The sequence below is a fragment of the Gasterosteus aculeatus genome, chromosome 20, assembly GCF_964276395.1.
Source record: "Gasterosteus aculeatus chromosome 20, fGasAcu3.hap1.1, whole genome shotgun sequence".
Lineage (NCBI taxonomy): Eukaryota > Metazoa > Chordata > Actinopteri > Perciformes > Gasterosteidae > Gasterosteus > Gasterosteus aculeatus.
The window spans coordinates 17,071,007-17,088,311 of NC_135707.1; the positions used below are offsets into that span (position 1 = coordinate 17,071,007).

Genomic DNA, 17,305 nt, shown 5'->3' on the forward strand with positions numbered 1-17,305 from the left:
GGACACGCTGCGAGCGTGCGCACGCGCGCAATGGACGCGCGGGAGAGACCGAAAACCTAAACAACGCAGTCATGACAACCGCGTAACCTCCGCTCTTCGCTTTAGCTTTACGGAATAGTACACGACTCAACCAGCGAACGGTTTGTAAACTTCTCGTAACAGCCGCGTGTCTTTCGTTGCCGCCGTGTTTGGTTTCCCTGTTTGAAACGCTTCTGTCGTTGTATTAATAACGATATCAGTTCACGTTGCTATACAGTTTAACACAGACGTTTCCTTAAGAACCGAATATAACTTAAACACACACACACACGTTCTGGAGACAGTTAACACTTTATAATAAAAAGCAGTTATTTTACACACTGTGGGTTGCATTGTGAAATATCTGCTTTGACATCTAGCTAGCATGTGGCTACTGACTAGTTTTGAATCAAGGCTAGATCGATTGCCAGATGTTTTAGTTTAGCCAAAGTGTAAGCTAACGTGTGTTGTCTCAATCCAAGGTTTTCTTCATTAAAGGTGCTACTGACAGCTCACCGGCACCATGGAGGACGACTTCAGCCAATCCCTAACCCCGCCAGTGTCTCCATTCGCATCAGGCAGCCTGTGTGAGCTGACCCCAGCCCGACCGCCGTGTTTCTGCTGCCCCGAGACCCAGCAGGAAGCCTCAGCAGCGCTCGCCCCTGATGGCTACGCCGCCAGAGGCTCCCTGAAACGGTACAGTCACTGTCTGCCTGTCTGTCTGTCACTGTCGGTCACAAAGCATCGAGACGGAGAATGCGTCTCATTGAAAATTGTTGACAGGTCTGTGGGTTTTTCCGAGTAACTGCATTGAATTCCTTTCCACGGTCAGCTCGGTAGTGCTCGTTTGTCACAGGAGAGCAGAAGAAAAGCCTCAATTAATGACTTTTATTTGACTGTCTCTGCTCGGTAGGCTGCTGCTGCGTCTTGACCCGGCCCCGGCAGATTATGAGACGGACACGGTGGAGATCTTTGGCTTCCCCTGGGTCACGGAGATGGCATTGGTGGAATCTACAAAGCCTCTTTTTGGTCTGTTCAGGTAAACCGAGATGTCAAATCGGTTATGGTTTCTTTTTAAAACAAACCCAGTTTTGATGTTAATTTTTGTTGCCATAAAAGCGGATCAACCTAATCTGAATGCATTTTTCAATGGCACCCAAAGCTAATAACAGAATGGAGAGCCCTTTTTTGTCTGTTTTAAATACTATGCACTACGGGTCACTCACATCCATATCACTGGTCTTAGTGTCTTTCTTTTGTTATGTTTCAGACAAAAGGTTTACCGGCTGGAGTCCTTGGTGAAGTCCAGCTCGCATGACTTCGGTAAGTTTGTGCTTTATGTAATCTGCACTGTAGCAAATACTCAGACCTTTACTTTTCAGCATCCATTTCTTCTAGAAAAGGTGAGAAAAAACAACAATTGAACAGTTTGTCTTAACTGTCACAGTATCAGTTAGAAAAATGACGCAATGATGCAAATAAGGTATCTAAGATTAACCGAGGAAGCGGCAGCAACAGATGTATATGTATAGATATATGTAAAAATGTGTGCATGGGTTCGCTCTTCTGAAGTTCGCTCACTAAAGAATCCGTTTCAACATGTTAGACTGTTGAGCTCAATTCTAAGAGTTTGTCATGTCTGATATCTGATGCTTTACATACGATTGAGAAATATTTCCCACAACTTCCCTCGTGTGTTGTAGGTCAAGCGGGAAACCTCCACTATGAAGCAGAGGATCTCAGACAGCAGTGTGTTTCTTTTCTTCAGTATGTCAAAGTCTTCCTGCACAGGTAATTTCACACATTCACTGTTAACATCAGTACCACAAACCCAAATGTCGCTGTCGCTACATTTTATTGCCGCTTACACCTTGTTTGTTCATGTGGACATAAATCGTCCTTTTGCGTCTGTCCAGATACCTGGAACCCTCCGGCTCCCTGGACGCAGGTCCGTCGCACCTGTATGAAGAGCGGGAGGCTCAGTTCCCCTCTGCTCTTCTGGAGGAGCTGTTTGGCATCACCCTCCTCATAGGACGACTCAAAGACCTGCCAGCCAACGTTCAAAGTGCCTTCACAATACCAAACCCGGGAAAGGTGTGTGTGTGTGTGATGCGCAGTTGGAAAGGAGATCTTTTCTTTTAAGAGATATGACTGATGGCTTTTTTTATAGCCCTAAAGAGTCTCCTTATTCAGAACTATGCTTAAAGCGGATGTCCTACTACTGACATTAGAGCTTTATTTCTCCTCCAGATTTTCCCTCCCTCTTGGCATTTGTTGCACCTTCATCTTGACATCCACTGGTCAGTCTTGGAGATCCTTCACTTACTTGGTCACAAGATGCAAGGTAAGTGGACAGGAAGTAGACGACGCAGTGCAAATATAAAAATGTAATATTTCACTTATGTTGTAGAGATTTGTTGTACTTTGTAGTATTGGAATCTAGAGACATAATGATGGTCCACCGGCTGGTCCGTGGCATCGCAGTGGGCAGTAATCTCCTGACTTGCAGCTCATTTGAAACGTCATTAGCATGGAAACAGGCTTTTTAGTGCTTTTTTTTTTTTACCTGTCCTCCTCTCCAGGCCAGGTGGTGTACGCCCACCAGTTTGTGAACCTGACGGGAGAGAACCTGACTGACACCAGTCTGTTTGAAGAGCACCTGTGCAGCCTGCTGTGTGACCTAACTGGTCTGGCCATGGGCAAATACAGCAAGGTGGGCGGCGGTCCGCCACTCATTAGCATCTCAGTTGAGATGTACCAGCAGTATTTCTAGGTCCCTTTATGTTTGTTTGTTTTTTTTAGCTCAAAAATAAAACCCATGCTGTATAAAATATGTTAATTCCAGCATTTAGTGCTTGGTTGATAGAAAATGGAAATAGGCTGCAGATGGCCCATGCAGAATATCAGTTTGGCTTCTGTGCCTTACCTCAGAGCATGATCCCTTTTTAAGGTGTAGAAGTACTGGACGATGACAATAACGTTAAAGCACACTTTTTGCATGATGAAACTATTTGTGTAAGCTCCTGGTGAATGGCCTTCATGTAGAACAGAACTGCAGTTGGGAGCGTACAGTGTTCAATGGATCCGGTTGATGTTGTAGGTGAGGCCTACAGAGGCCCTGAGCAGCTATCACCACCTGTGCTCCTGCACCAAAGAGCTGTGGGTCCTGCTCATGCACCTTCTGGAACACCGGCACAAAGTGTTGCACACACAGGTGGGGCAAACCGAGACACGTTCTCTACTCGCATAACGCAATGTGAGTCTTTCCATTCACAATCGGCCCGTGTCTGTCTTGCCGCAGTCTTTCTGGAGCTACATGAACTCGTTGCTGAGGCCGCTGGTGTCCGGTAAGCCAGCAGCAGAGCAGTTCGGTGGCCTCCCGACGCATTGTAAGGACCCTCTGGGATTCACGTGGTGGCTGGTCACTCACGTCGCAATGTTAGGCCAGTACAGTCGGAGCGGCACCCTCCAGTACGAGGTAAGAGGCACAGAATCTTTCATTTCACATGATGATGTTGGTGCTTACGCGTCATCATGTTGGGATTGTTTTGATTTTTTTGAAGTGAGTTGTTTCGGGATACTTATTAGCCGTGATTCCTACTGTAGATGCCGGTCGATACTGGTCGCCCCGTTGTAGACAATCAGGCAGGGATACTGGCTTCGGCACGTAGCCATGTACCGCCATCCACACGGCCAGCAAAACAATAAGAAGGACTTTAAGCCACCTAGAAGAAAGGACAACCACAAAAAAAAACCTTCAACCTTCTTTTGGTCAGAAAAGAGAAGCCGTTCAATACTTCTGTTTTCTATTCAGAGACACAGGATTATTTTAAAAACAGTGAGTAAGAGTAACAAGAGTAAGAACACAGGAGTTACTGGACTACTGCTGCATGAGTCTAGTGGCTTTGAAGAGAGCACAGATTATTAAGCTTCAGCTCATAGGAAAAGGGCTGTGTGATGAAGTATTCTTAATATGGGTACACTACAGTACAATTGATAAAGATATTCCTGGGTTCTAATGTCTAAATATATCTATATATATATATATATATGGTTTATTATATATTATATATAGGTACAGGATACAACCCCAGTTCAAAAAATCCAAACTACCGCTATAATATATTTAGTTCGATATCTTTTTAAAGAATCTATCCTATTCTATCTGCACTCACAGAAACCTGTGGGGGATAATTGGACTTTTGTGGAGGAGTTGCTCAAAGTTACCTGCAACCCCAAGGTCAGTACTGCTTCAAATTCCATTCATTTTGTGCGCGCGTGTGTGGCTTTAGTAGTAATCGTGTGTATGTGTCTCATAACAGGGAGGTCTGCCAGAGGAGCAGGTCAGGATGCACGTCCACTGCTGCCTCAGTCTCTGCCTGCTGTGGGAGCCGAGCACCAGCGCCGTCTCCGTCCTCTGGGACTACTACAGCAAGAATCTGGTGAGGACCGCGGCATTACAGAGAAGTCATGTGGCATGTCGTCCTCCGTGTCCTCACCGACGCCTGCACAGTCTCCCTCACCAATCACGTTCTGTCCCTCCGTCCCAGAGTGCTTCATTCCTCGTACCCTGGCTCGGCATGTCCGGCGTGGGCACTTTGTGCAAGACGCCGATGGCCCTGTTGGAGCAGGCCCGCAGCTGCTGCTCGCCGGCTCCCCTGCGCTCCCCGGGACACACCCAGCTGTACCGCTCGGCCAGCTCCTTCCACGTCTTCCTCCGGGTGCTGGCGCTGTGCCTCGGCCAGGGCCGAGCCGGCGGAGTCCCGCAGAGACAGATCAAAGGGAGGTGAGTACGGAGAGAGGAGTCCGGGAGCCTTTGTGGTTGTCGCTCCTCCACGCTCCCTCCTCGTCGTGTAAAGTCGGTCTCAGGGCGGCCCGCGCCATCCTTGTTTTGGAGAAAGGGTAAATGGGGAAAACGTGGAATAGAAGCTGTGAGAAACGTTTACTAATGAGGGCCAGGTTTCCGTATGCGTTCCCCTTTCCTCCGTAGATCTTCTTGTGCGTATGCACGCACACTTGCATGAATACACAAACAACATGTGTGTTTGCTTGCCATCATGCATTTCGGGCTTGTTTGTGTGCGTGCCAGGTGCACAGCGGTCTCCCGGTGCGTCTTTGATATTTACTCAGGCCCCCCCGGTGGAGCAGGTGTCTCAGGAGTCAACCACCTGCTCTTCAGTACAAACCAGAGCCAAGAAGCCTCCCACAAGTGCACGCGTGTACACACACACACACACACACACACACACGAACTCTGCAGCTGCTCCCCAGAGCGGTGGCATGGCGATCAGTGTGTGAGGCTATTGGATGGTGTTAGAGTGTCTTTGTGAGGGGAAAGTAAGAAAGCGAAGAGGAGAGATCACAGGCTCATGTGCACATCAGAACGGAGCGCTGGACCATCCCGGGTCCCGGACCGGCCGGGTGCCAGAGAGAGAGAGAGAGCGAGCCGTGGATAAATCCGCCTAATGACTTCCCTCTGTCTGGAATGTGCTCGGTAGCACTGCAGACACGGGGGCTAATTAGCTAACGAGCGTGGCGGTTAATTCGCCTTAACGAAGCTGTGTTGGTTTCCAACACAGCGAGAGAGGGGAGGGGAGAGGGTGGGGGTGGGCTCGTGTGGCGTAAGGGAGTGGAGAGATGTGGGTGGTAGGCAGTCTGGCAACAGTCACACTTGGGACAGGTCCAGTTCCCTCCTCCCTCCACCCGCCCCCACACCCCCGTATTGCTCCAACACTTCGCCAGCGCCCCTACCCCCGGCCCGGGCTCTTTGGGACCCCCGCGCTGCCCGCATTAATGGGAGCGACGGCGAGCGCGTTGATCTCCAGCGCTGGCAGTTAGGAGCATCTGCTCGATGGGGGGGAAAAAAGCTGTCCGGAATAAACAAACAGGCTGGGAGGCAAGTTGGGAGAACACAGATAAATCCTCGCTTGTATCCCCGATACGCGTTACCCCTTCATCTATTTAAATCTTCCTCTTCTCACACTCCGACTGCATGCTCGGCCACCTTTTGCCCCTTTCGGGCTCCTCCGTGGGTGTTGCTAAGCTGACTTGGGTGTCCCTCCCTTTTAAACCAGTCACACTTCTTACACTGAGTTTGTCTTGGGATGCTGTCTGTTTGTGTTTTTGACCCAGCAGCTGCTCCACTCGCCTGTGTGGGCCGCTTCTTTGCTTGGGAGGTGGAGTGAAAAGGAAAGGGAGGGGTGCTCCTGCCTTCTTTGTTTTCCTGCCGGCATGCTGGATGTGTGGCAGCGTGTGTGTGTGTGTGTACTTTTATTGATCTCACTCTGGTGTTGCAGTAAATTGGTTTGGCTGTGGAGAGAGGGACCAAGCGCCTACTGCTGTGTGTCTGAGTGTCTCTGACATTTAACATGATCTTTAAAGGCATTTCTCCACACTGCCCGCAGGATCTAACAGCGCGCTGGGTGAGAGAACCACCAAGCACGCTGTTAGATCCTGCTTACTCCCCCTCTCAAGTTATTTTTTCTTTTTTTTTTTCTTTCTCCCCCTCCACACACACACACACACACACACATACAGGCCATGCAGGCGAGCTTCTCCCCTGGAGCTGAGAGGGCGATGGGAGGCAGGTGGTGGGATGCACGCTGGGGGCGGAAGATCAGTTAGTCAGCATTTAAAGTCAGAAGGTTTCAGACGAACAAATCACCTCTCGCACTGACCAACTCTTGGTCAGTGCGAGTAAAGAACAAATTAAATTGGCCTTTTTTATTTTAACCCAGATTAAGCGATATTATAAAGGGCAGACGGTCATTTAGAACCAGCCCTTATCTTTGACCACTGTTTCCTCCAGCAGACCACATCATAGTGCCACACTTCTCTCCTTTTCTTTTTCCTTTTAACTCCCACTACTTTTAACTCTCCTGTTTTTTTTTCAGGATTTTTTCCAAGTTCTCCTCCAAGAAGATGCAGGAGCTACAGGAAGCCGGCCTCATGAACTTCCTGCTGCTGTTTCTGGTGGTGGCCAGGCAGGTGGAGCTGGAGGATGTGGCGGGCAGAGCCTGTGAGCTGCTGGGTTTCCTCCCCTCTAACTGCCCCCCCGGGCACCGCACCCTGGTCTGGAGGGGACAGCTGTCCCTGCTGTTGTTGTTCCAGGTAGAGTTCGTACATTCGGATAATTCGGATAAATCGCCGTTTTCTGGTAATTTACATATTCCACCGGGTGTTTTTGTTGACATCACCTGCGTTCCTCCCAGGAGAGGGGTCTGGATGTTGGTGCGCAGGCCACCTGGCTGGCCTCGTCCTTCAGCGAGACAGCCAAAGAGTTCTACGACAAGACCACGGAGGTCTCTCGCAGACTGGCCCTCTGGGGGCCCCTCGGGTCGTACCTGGAGGGCGTGGCCGAGGTCTTCGAGACGAGCACCAGCCTCGACCTATCGGAGGAGAAGCTGCTCAACGAGGGCTTCGATTGGCTGCTGCGCGCCTGCCGCCTCTCGGAGCTGAATTCGGCCCTGAGCTTCCTGCAAGTCGTCCTCGCGCAGCTCAGGTGAGACCGCCGGTGTGAACGCCCACAGGCCCGCGGGAAGCTCTCACCCCCCCCCCTCCCTCGGTTTCTCTCATTCCTTTCTCTCGCCGTTAGCTGGACGGATTCAGACAAATGTTTTCCACACTTCTATGAAAACTTGCTCAGAGGCCCCGGCAGAGGAGAGCGTGTCTCCTGCTCGTCCCGACCCGGCCTCCAGAGTCCACTCGCTTCTAATACGGACAATGGGTGGATTGTGCTGTCAGCAGGAATGAGTGTCTGTATAAAGGCTTTGTGTTGCATTCAGGGCCCCCCGCCCCCCCCCGCCCCGACAGTCAGACCCAGTAGCCCCTGTGTCACCCTCACCGGGTGCCGGCGAGGCTCCGCGTAGAGTTACAGCCACGAGGGACCCTGCGTGGACCCTCCTGTTGGTGGCGCTGGGGCCGTGGTCAGTAGGGCGGCGGGACGAGTTCAGCCGCGGGACACGGGTGTCCGTTACTCGTTCGGCCTCCGGCGGAAGGTCAGAGAGCCACAGCCGAAACTGTGTGTTTATTGTGTGCAGGTGGAAACCGATAAGGGAGCGTAGATCGGCACATCAGAGACTGGAAGGCTTTTCACTCAGGAACTTTCCCCGTAGATTTTCAGTTTAACGTAGTAATTAAGTATTTACATTTGCACACAGTTCAACGCGATGGACAAACGGGACAAATAGAGAAGGTTAATAAAAGAGCTGAAACACGCACACCTGCCTGTGCCCACACAGCAAAAGGGAAGCACTAACCTGAGTGTCATCGTCTCTTATTCCAGTGTTCTTCAAACATGGTAGCTTGTTAGCTTTGACTAAATTCCCAAACTTCTCATCTGAGATCTCTGGGTTGGAGGGCACACATTTACACATTAATGGCCAAGAAGAGAGAGAAGAAGAAAAATCCCAAAGGCCGTCTCTGTTGTGCCCCCGACCACGCTTACCCATTTAACCAAATCTAAAAAATGTTCTCCCTTTCCAATCCGTCCCACCAAATTAGACATAATTCTTTTAAGTCCTGTCAATTCTCGGTATCTCTTTGTGATTAATGCCCTTTCTTTCACAATTAATGGGCAATTATGAAGCCTAGCAAATTCAGCCCGCGCATCATTATGTCCGCTGAGAGCCGGCGTGGAACCCGCACACATTAAGAGGATTATCCTGCCCGTGGACGCCGAGGCTCCCGACGTTGGCTCTTGATAGCCATCGTCATGGTGCTGAGGCGGGAAGCCAGGCCGGGGCGTAATTCCCCAGTTCTATTCCTTCCCACGGCGCTCTGCCGTGGCAGTACGGGGGTGTCGCTGGTGGGCCTTGGCACACCACGTCGGATCTGTTTGTCGGGACAAGTAATCCTCGGGTCTGAGGAAGCACGAGGACCCCTGTTTTGCTTCCTGAGCATTAAGACCTTTTACCGGATATTTTAGGGGAAATTCAACTGGTCTATTTCACTAACATGTTCTTTGATAGGACACACGGACAATCTATTGCACACAAAGTCAGCTTAGGCCCAAGTGTGTTGTTTGATATCTGTCATTGTTAGGATGCTGTATTTTGTATTGTATCTGTCTGTGTGATGGGGGCAGATGGGGGAAGGGTTAAACAGGGTCCCTAATGGTGTGTTGCCGTGTGTGTGTGTGTTAGCGTGTGTGTACACTTGCTTGGAGGAAGCCGCAGCGAGGAGGATTAAGTGGGGTCTCTGATGATGTCTTGTACAATGAGGGTTGATGGGTGTGAAAGGCCCATTCCGCAGTAGTAACGAGGCTAATGAATTCAGACTCTAATCGATTGTCTCAGCTCTCCCTGGATTAGATGCAACCTTGCTGGAAGGGAAGGCGCTGCTGTGTGTGTGTGTGTGTGTACCATAGGCAGGCTAAAGTGCGTGGTTGAGGATGGTATAGAAGGGGGGTACTCTTCTTTTTTCCTCCTTCCCCATCCCGGCCGGGGCGAACGAGGGGGACAGGAGGATCATCTCCAGTCTAAATGAGATTACAGCTCCTTCAGCTGCTTATCTGGGCTAAAGCCAGCCACTGTGGGGCTGCGGGTAGCGGCGGGGGCCACAGCCAGGGATGAGCCAGAGGAGCCAAAGTCTGGTCTGTGTACAGGGTGGGGGGGGATCAGCATTAGGCCGCTGCACTCTAGGCCTATGATATCCTCCTCTCCTTCCCCACCTCTGCCTCCACGCTGCAGCGCACCGCCGCACGCCCTAATCCCCCAGGAGAGAAGAAAGGCAGAACACGTGAAGAAGAAGAAAGAGGAGTGAAAGGGAGAAACAGGGGAGCGAAAAAATAAAGGGATTTGGGAGGGCGGAGTTGGATGGTGTTGCACACACCAGCACACCGCCGACTTTGGATTTTGTGTCAGACAGATTTGTTTATCTGCTTCCTCTGTGTGTCCTTCCAGGCGGGTCCATCAGCGCAGTGTCCAGTCGGCGCCCCCCCCGGCCTGGCCTCCTGGTAACGGCGGGGCGGTGAAAGAGCGCCACCTAGCGGTAGCAGCCGCACTCTGGGCGCACTTCTTCCCCTTCCTGCGCAGCCTGCGCCTGTCCCAGACCCCTCCGGCACAGCTGGCCGACGCTGCTGCAGGTCGGTAACGCCCGCCAGGAGGAAGAGGTGGGGGGTGGGGCGACCATTTCTGAGTGGAGAGGATTTGTCAGGGAGAAGATGTGTGGTAGTTAGGAAGGAGGATGAGTTGATGATCACAGAGAATGAATGAGTCAGGACCACATTCTCACGCTGCTTTCAAGAACTTCCAGCAAAAAGGGAGATTGTTTTCGTCTTCCTCAGGCTTCACCCTGCTGGCGTTTGATCTGCCGAACTCCGCCCCCCAGGACCTGCAGCACCACCCGGTGCAGTCCATCATGCAATGCTTCGGCTGGGACGACATGGTTCAACCAGTTCTGGTAACCCGCTACCTCCCCCATCTGCTCCAGAACAGGTACAGTTGCCCTTTGGGGGGGGCCACACTTTGTGCCTCTTAATGCCGTGTAATCACAGCGCTCCTGAGGGGGAAACCATCAGGTCGGTCAGACAGGGAGGATGAACGCCTCTGAAATGACCAGCTATCAAGCTCCATCGCAGTAGATGGCCCTCAAGAAAATATTTCTCCCACAACTCCTGCGGGTGTATTGGTGCCATCTGATGATCAGATGAGGCGGGGAGCGTCCTTGGTACGATCGAAATGGGTCCGAAGGAAGAAATTGCTCCCGTGCCTGTAAACTGCTTCCAAACTGTAGTGCATCTCCACGATCACACTCAAGGGCACGATGTGACTGTTTCAACCTCAGCGGTCCTCTTCAGACGTTTTGCCAAGTGATGTTCAGGTGCTCCGCCTGAATATGAAGCCGGAGAACAAGGGCACCCCTCTTATTTATTGTTTAGAAGCACCGGCCCGCCAAGCCTCCGTCCAGCACTCTTTGAGCTCTTAAAGCTGTGTAATTGCTGAAAATGAACTAACGTTTTCTTTCTCGCGAAAAATGTAATTAAATGACCCCCCTTTTAGATATAAACGTTCACCTCCTTCCGTCCTTCCAGACTCATCAGTAAAAGCCGTACGTCGACTAAAAGGAAATCTGATGGCATGAGGCGTTTATGTGTTTCAGACACAAGTGGATCTCAGCGTTTATGGCCTGGCGTAGACATTCTCCTGTCAGAGGACGACAAAATATGACCACTTCAGCACAATGGGGCATCCGGCGTGAATTTTAACATTGACATTAATGTTGGCTGTTCTCCCGTATATGGCTTTGGCCACGCCCTTATTGAATGCTTGAGGTTTCTGTACATCTTCATCAAGTAAAGAACGGTAAATCCAATAGCTGTAAAAACTTCACACGTCACACCGGCGGGACTTTACTGTTGTCTTTATTTCCCAGCGAGCTGATGTCCTCGCTGAGCCGCGATTCTGCCGCTGTGGTGTCGGGCTCGGCACAGAGCCTGTCGGTGAGGGCCTGGATCCGCTGTGTTCTACAGCAGCATCTCCAAAAGGACCCGGACGGGTCCGACAGCAGAACGGGTAAAACATAACAACCATCCATTAAACACCAGGCTGAATGCACTTCCATGCGGGTGCACGTGGGCCTCCTGGGGTGCATGCTGGATCAGCAAACTGGGAAGGTCTCATACTCCTATTCCACATACATATTAAGTACATCTGGTGATTTTTCTCTGCCCCGTCTTCACGACAGGTGTAAGTAATACAATGAAAAGGTTTTGCCTGGATAATCTTCTTAAATAGTTTATTTACATTTTTATTCTGTAAAGAAGTTTCCATGACTGTTTTTGGTTATTGTTTATATCACCTGTGTTAATCCTCAGTTAAGGAATATAAGCATGCACACTGTCCTCTTAAGGACACAGCCTACAAGTACGCAACAAATACATTGAATATTCTTTTTTAAAATCATTTAAGGCGACAGGCTACGCCAACAACAAATTGTAGGAAACGTTTCTGTACTCAAGGGGAAATCCTTAATCTTCACACCTCGTCTCTGCTCTGAATCGAGAAGCATTCCCGTCTCATTGCAGCAGAATGTTTCTCATCTTCTCATTTTCCTTACGTCTTGCCCTGCATCGCTTCCAGGCCGCGACGTGGAGGTTCAGCTGTGTGAGCTGACGCGACTCGTGCTCAGACTGCCCGAGGTGGACGGTCTTCTGCAGAGGGCCGGCCTCCATCCCACAGCCTCGAGGCTGCAGCCCGCTGCAGCCCTGGAGCTGTTTGTCAAGGTAACGCATGGCCACGCGGGTCTCTGAAAGATATTCAATGTCCCGACCCTGTCCCCCCCCCCCCCCGTCCTGAGAGACCTGAGGAATCCAGCGGATCCTCCGTCTTGGATCACCTTTTACTACGCGTGACGTATTCGTGGCCACAGCAGCCTGTATTCGCACGGATTCCCTCTCATCTGCTGCGTGGTGGTGTGCAGGCCGTCGGCGGCGTCTACGGCGGACTGCAGGTTCTGTCCGAGCGCTCGGCGATGGTGACCAGAGCCCTGGACTACATCGGCGACATCCTGAAACACATCAAACCGTCTCTCGTCAGCAGGAACCAGGAGGGGCTGCAGCTGGTCTACTGGGCCGTCGGTAGGTGCACAGTGGAGCACTCTGTTGTTGTTGATTTTTATATTTTGTGTCTAAATCTGGTTGTTGGTCTTTTCGATTCAGGTTGCATAGTGAAGCACTGGAGCCCCCTGCTGGCCACATCTAAAGCCCAGCAGCTGCTGTTCCGCATCGTGGACGGGCTGCTGCTTCCACACAACCTCACACAGCAGGACAAAGCACTCAGGGAAAGCCTGCCGCTGTATTTACAGGTTAGGACAGACCGATATATATATATATCCCCTTTTTGTCCTTTCTTTGTCGAGATGTTTCCTCATACTGGCTCCTTTTAACTCTGTTCCCGTGCAGGGTCTGTCTGTAGCTTGCAGCGTGTCTCAGGCGCAGGGCGCCCACCTGAAGCAGCAGCTCCGCTCCGTCACCTTCAGGTATCTGAACCATTTCCTCCCCGCCTCGCCCTCCGTGGGCGTCATTGCCAACCACCCGGTGCTCCTGAGCGCCTGTGAGGCCAGCCCGACCCCCCGGGGGGCTGCGCTGAGGAGGACCATCCTGGAGGTGCTCTGGTAGGTCTCTGGCTGCCCCGTCAACCACCTGGCTTTCACAGTCATCCGTTGTTTTTTGGGACGTAACCCGAGTTAATTTCTTGGTTTCCCCCAAAACCATAAAAAAGACTAAAATCTCTCATCCTTTTTTCCAATCTTCCAGCGAGAGCTTCCTGCGGTTTAAAGGTCACGCCCCTCCGCCTCGGCTAGCCGCAGTCCTGGTGTTCCTCCTGGAGCTCCTGAGACGGAACGGTGACTCAGACCCCGCCCTCCTCACTCTGCCCCTCCCCTCTCTGCTGCGCTGCGTGATGCTGGTCAACGAGCCGCAGGGTGAGATTTGAACAGCAAATCTGGAGCTCATCGAGTGCGTTTTTTTCTACGTTGCGTGTGGCCGCCTTTTTTTATTTGATACAGAGACGCATTCTTTGGTGCCGCGGCCCGCAGGATGTTCTTGGCAGTCAGTGGAAGAAACCAGCCGGACGTTATGAAAGGGAACTTTCAGTTGTGTTCATAACCATTCAGGAGGTTTTAGGAAGAGGCTCCGTATGTTACCCGATACTCACAATCTTGGTGCCGGCCAATCCGGGCCTCCATTAGGTTCTCTGATGCTTCTCGTGATGTCATACAGGGATTGTGAGCCACTAAAAGGGCCACCGCTATTTAGTTGAATTGCAGCAATTTTTCCGTCCTTCTTTTCTCGCTCAAGGTTCTCCAAAATATTTCTGAGCAGGACACACACGTTTGCTTCAGCTTCACTACCAACTCAATAAATGCAGTAATCATTGTGCTTACTTACTATCAGTGAGATGGTTGTAAACATGTCCGTAACGCTTACAATTTTCATCAATCCTCACTTTGGGGCAAATTATGCGGAAGGGGGGGAAACCCAATCAGGTTTGAGCTCATAGTAATCGCTGAGGGGCTCTCTAATCGTGTGTGTGTGTGTGTGTGTGTGTGTGTGCGTGCAGTGAGGAAGACGAGCACAGATGCCTTACAGCTTGTGGTGGAGCGATGTGCTGCCGCGTCTCCAGCCGGGCCGTGTGACCAGACCGTCGCCGTTTTGCGGTAATCAACAACAACATTGCCCCCCTCCCCCTCGCCCCAACAACCCCCTCCATCCCATTAAAGCCTCATTTCTTCCGCTCCCAGGGCGTTTGTGGAGGAGAACGAGGGCGTGTACGACCGGCAGGTGTACGGCGTCCTGGAGACCGTGTCCCTTTTGGACCCCGCCCCGGTCCGAGCTCTCCTCCCCATCCTGTCTCTGAGTCTGAGGAACACGGAGCGCAAGAGAGGGCTGGGCAGGAACATGGCCTTGAGGTGAGAGAGCGCATGGGTCACACCAGAGTTGTCTAGGCAACGAGTAGGGGAGAGAACCCAGAGGTGTTGTGTGGCTGCGTCCCTCATTGACTGTGTCCACTAACCCGTCTGCTCTGCCTCTGTGTGACAGGAGCGCTTACGGGAAGCTGCTGTGCCTCCTCGGAGAGAGCGGGCAGGCAGAAATGACCAGCCTGGAAGCCGACTGAGACAACGGCGTTGTTGTTTTTTTTTTACGCTCCAGCTCCAGAAACCACTTGTTAGTAACACAGCCTTCTCTCTTTAGTTTGGGAATCCAGCCGTTACTGTCAGTCCCTCGTGTGCCGGAGCAGCATACCAGATATATAAAACTGTGAAAATTTAAAAGGTGTTTTTTTCCTCTTACCTTTTGGTGCAAATGATCTGGATTGTTTTGGTGTGAGTCCAGCCCGACTGGGGGGAAAAAAACAGCAATATAACCAAGACCTCTTTGCTCAAGATAATCCACCGCTTCATAAAGGCGCACTTCTCTTTATACCGAAAACCACTACAGAAGGAAGCGTGCGTCGACTCATGGATGGGAGAGAAAATAGTTCCTACATGAGACTGCTCACAACGAGGTCTGTGGATTGTCTTCTGTAACCAGCCGATGATTTCTGTTCAGTTTTTTTAATCAAACTAAGTGTCATATATTGTGTAGAGAGTCTCTACGACCAATATCTCTGTGACTCCCACCCCAACAACCAGATAAACAGCACCACGGGACTTTTGAATCATGTACTGAAGTCATGATATCAACAGGTGTTGTGGAATGTACATATTGTATAAAGAAACCGGTGCAGCTTTGCATTTTGAAAGATGGGTTATTAAAGTAATAAATGTGACAATAAATATGAACACGCTCATAAAGGTCTCTCCCATTTATTTATTTTTTATTTCAGCTGCGTAGTGAGAAAAGTGAGTGTCAGCGCAGATTATCCGTGCTCGTACCATCATGTGGCGGATCGCTCTCTCTACCCGGTTGGCTCACGTATCTAATGAGAGAAAAGAACCAGGGAGGAAACACGAGAGCAGTACTGTTTGTTCCCATTCTCCATCCTCCTGCTAAGTCGCGGCGATGTCTCACGACGCGGCTTCAGTCTCCCTCCTGTCTCCCACAATCAGCGAGGTCCCGTTATCTGTCGCTGCGCGTCATCTCTGCAGCCTCGTCAAAAGGTGGATGTGCGCTATCCCTTCATCAGGGCGGCGCTCCGCTGCACCGCGTTCCTCTCCGCCCGCCGACATCAGAGAGAGGCAGCAGGAGTGAGGCTTTGGATTAGTGGTCGGTCTGCTGGGTAATTCACCTCGTTCCCCTCAGAGCTGTGAACAGCCCCCATCGAATGCATCCACATGCACGTACATGCGGCTTTTTAAGTCTGAAAATGAGCCATAGATTCATCTGTGCAGTGGGATGTTTTCTTGCTTTGTGTTTTAACATCGTATAAACCCTTTTTTAAGACATTCTCTGGATGACGATAGACATAAATTTGAACCTAAACTGGGTTTTTTAACCTTATTTAAAGGGTTAAGAAAAATGACATGGTTGTTAATGTGCTTCAAGCTTTTGACACAACACAGCCTGCCGTTTCTAAATGCATGCGAGTCGATGAGGAAACGCTTCTCCATATGTGGAAAAAGACCACCGACGCGGTCGACAGTGATTTTAGACAATAAAAAAGACAATCTCTTCAACCCTTATAACGGGTTAGAAAGAGGACAGTTTGTTGGAACTCCTGTGGACATTTGAGCAATTCAGTAAAGTTCGCTTCCCACAAGTCACTTGTTTTGTTCCCGTCTTCTCAGGGAATGGATCCCTTTGGAGTTGGGGTCAGTCTTTGGGTAAATACAACAGGTACGCTGTATTATTGTGGCATCTGCTTGTTATTTTTTTATGCTTTTAGATTGCTAGAAGGCTGCAGAAACACCTTGTCTCTTGAGTCTCAACGTATGAAATGAATGACATCTGAGGTCTCGGCGAAGTCCGTGTACCCTCCTGTGACGCCACAGCAGGTACGTCTTTGTCGGCCGTGTTCGCACATACTTAGTGTTTATATAGTTTTTCTTTTGGGGGGGGGGGGGGGGTTGTATGGGGGTTTAAACTGCACCGATCCTGTGATGTGGTACTTGTAGGGTCTGCAGGTTGGGGCAGGTGAAGAAAGGAGCCGGGAGGAAGCAAGTCGCTATCCCGTTGGAGGCGAATGGCAACGTCGGCCCGTAGAAAACCTCCTCCTTCCCCTCTGTGCTCAGGTCCAGCACCTGCAAACGGGACATGGGTGTCAGCTCGGTTTTTGACACTTTTACACATATTATTCGATGAGCTGCTGTTTGTATTTCTGAGGGCCGCCTTAAAACGAATATGCCCCATCGATCTACTCATTGTTGTGTGTGTTGCTGTTTCACTGAACTCTGTCAGCAGCTTGCTATCAACAGAACACCCAAATTCTGATCCCAGTGTGAGGTTTGAATAAACATGCATGTAAAAAGCCTCATCGCTCACTTGAATGCATGCCAGAGGCTCGTTGGTCCAAATGGAGTATCCTCCAACCACGTAGATCCTGTCATCGTGGACGGCCACTCCAGACTCATTCTGGCCTGCAGGGGGACAAAGAGGCGACACGGTGCTTCACTCGGCCGGCTTGGAATACGGTGGGTTGTGCCTCTGTAGGTCCAGGCTGATGGAGGTGCCACTCCATCCCACCTCCATCAGCCCGGAGGCTGCAGCTGCAGGATGCCCACGGGTCATGAGCTGTATAGCATCCTACCGCCTCCTCACAACCAGCGGTGATGCATTATGGGATATGTTTGCATCTAATGAGAGGAGGAGGAAGCAGAGCGCTTTACTCGACCTGTGTTTCTGTGTTCG

General features: G+C 50.8%; 2 protein-coding genes across 5 annotated transcripts in view; one reads left to right on the forward strand and one right to left on the reverse strand.

The window, feature by feature from the left end:
* mms22l (MMS22-like, DNA repair protein) lies at positions 1–15,312 on the forward strand. Of its 3 annotated transcripts, none has more exons than XM_040164224.2 (26): positions 1–140; positions 501–714; positions 932–1,057; positions 1,289–1,341; positions 1,722–1,809; positions 1,935–2,112; positions 2,269–2,362; positions 2,601–2,731; positions 3,119–3,232; positions 3,320–3,496; positions 4,196–4,258; positions 4,341–4,460; positions 4,569–4,804; positions 6,912–7,128; positions 7,230–7,519; positions 9,921–10,102; positions 10,304–10,454; positions 11,392–11,531; positions 12,099–12,241; positions 12,439–12,595; positions 12,677–12,822; positions 12,920–13,131; positions 13,274–13,440; positions 14,079–14,175; positions 14,260–14,427; positions 14,558–15,312. In XM_040164224.2, the coding sequence occupies exons 2-26, from the start codon at positions 542–544 to the stop codon at positions 14,631–14,633; spliced, it is 3,699 nt and encodes a 1,232-aa protein (XP_040020158.2). In that variant the 5' UTR covers positions 1–140; positions 501–541; the 3' UTR covers positions 14,634–15,312. The 3 variants fall into 3 exon arrangements, with proteins under 3 accessions (XP_040020158.2, XP_040020157.2, XP_077951619.1); XM_040164223.2 differs by having other exon boundaries at positions 16–140; positions 517–714; XM_078095493.1 differs by having other exon boundaries at positions 59–140; positions 597–714.
* Positions 15,309–17,305, reverse strand: part of klhl32 (kelch-like family member 32) — a 22,365-nt gene continuing 20,368 nt past the window's right edge. For both annotated transcript variants that reach the window (XM_078095494.1, XM_040164233.2), the window contains exons 10-11: positions 16,940–17,034; positions 15,309–16,698 (exon numbers count right to left, since the gene is read on the reverse strand). In XM_078095494.1, the coding sequence (XP_077951620.1) occupies positions 16,537–16,698; positions 16,940–17,034 (257 nt within the window). In that variant the 3' untranslated portion in view covers positions 15,309–16,536. The remainder of the gene's footprint in view (positions 16,699–16,939; positions 17,035–17,305) is intronic.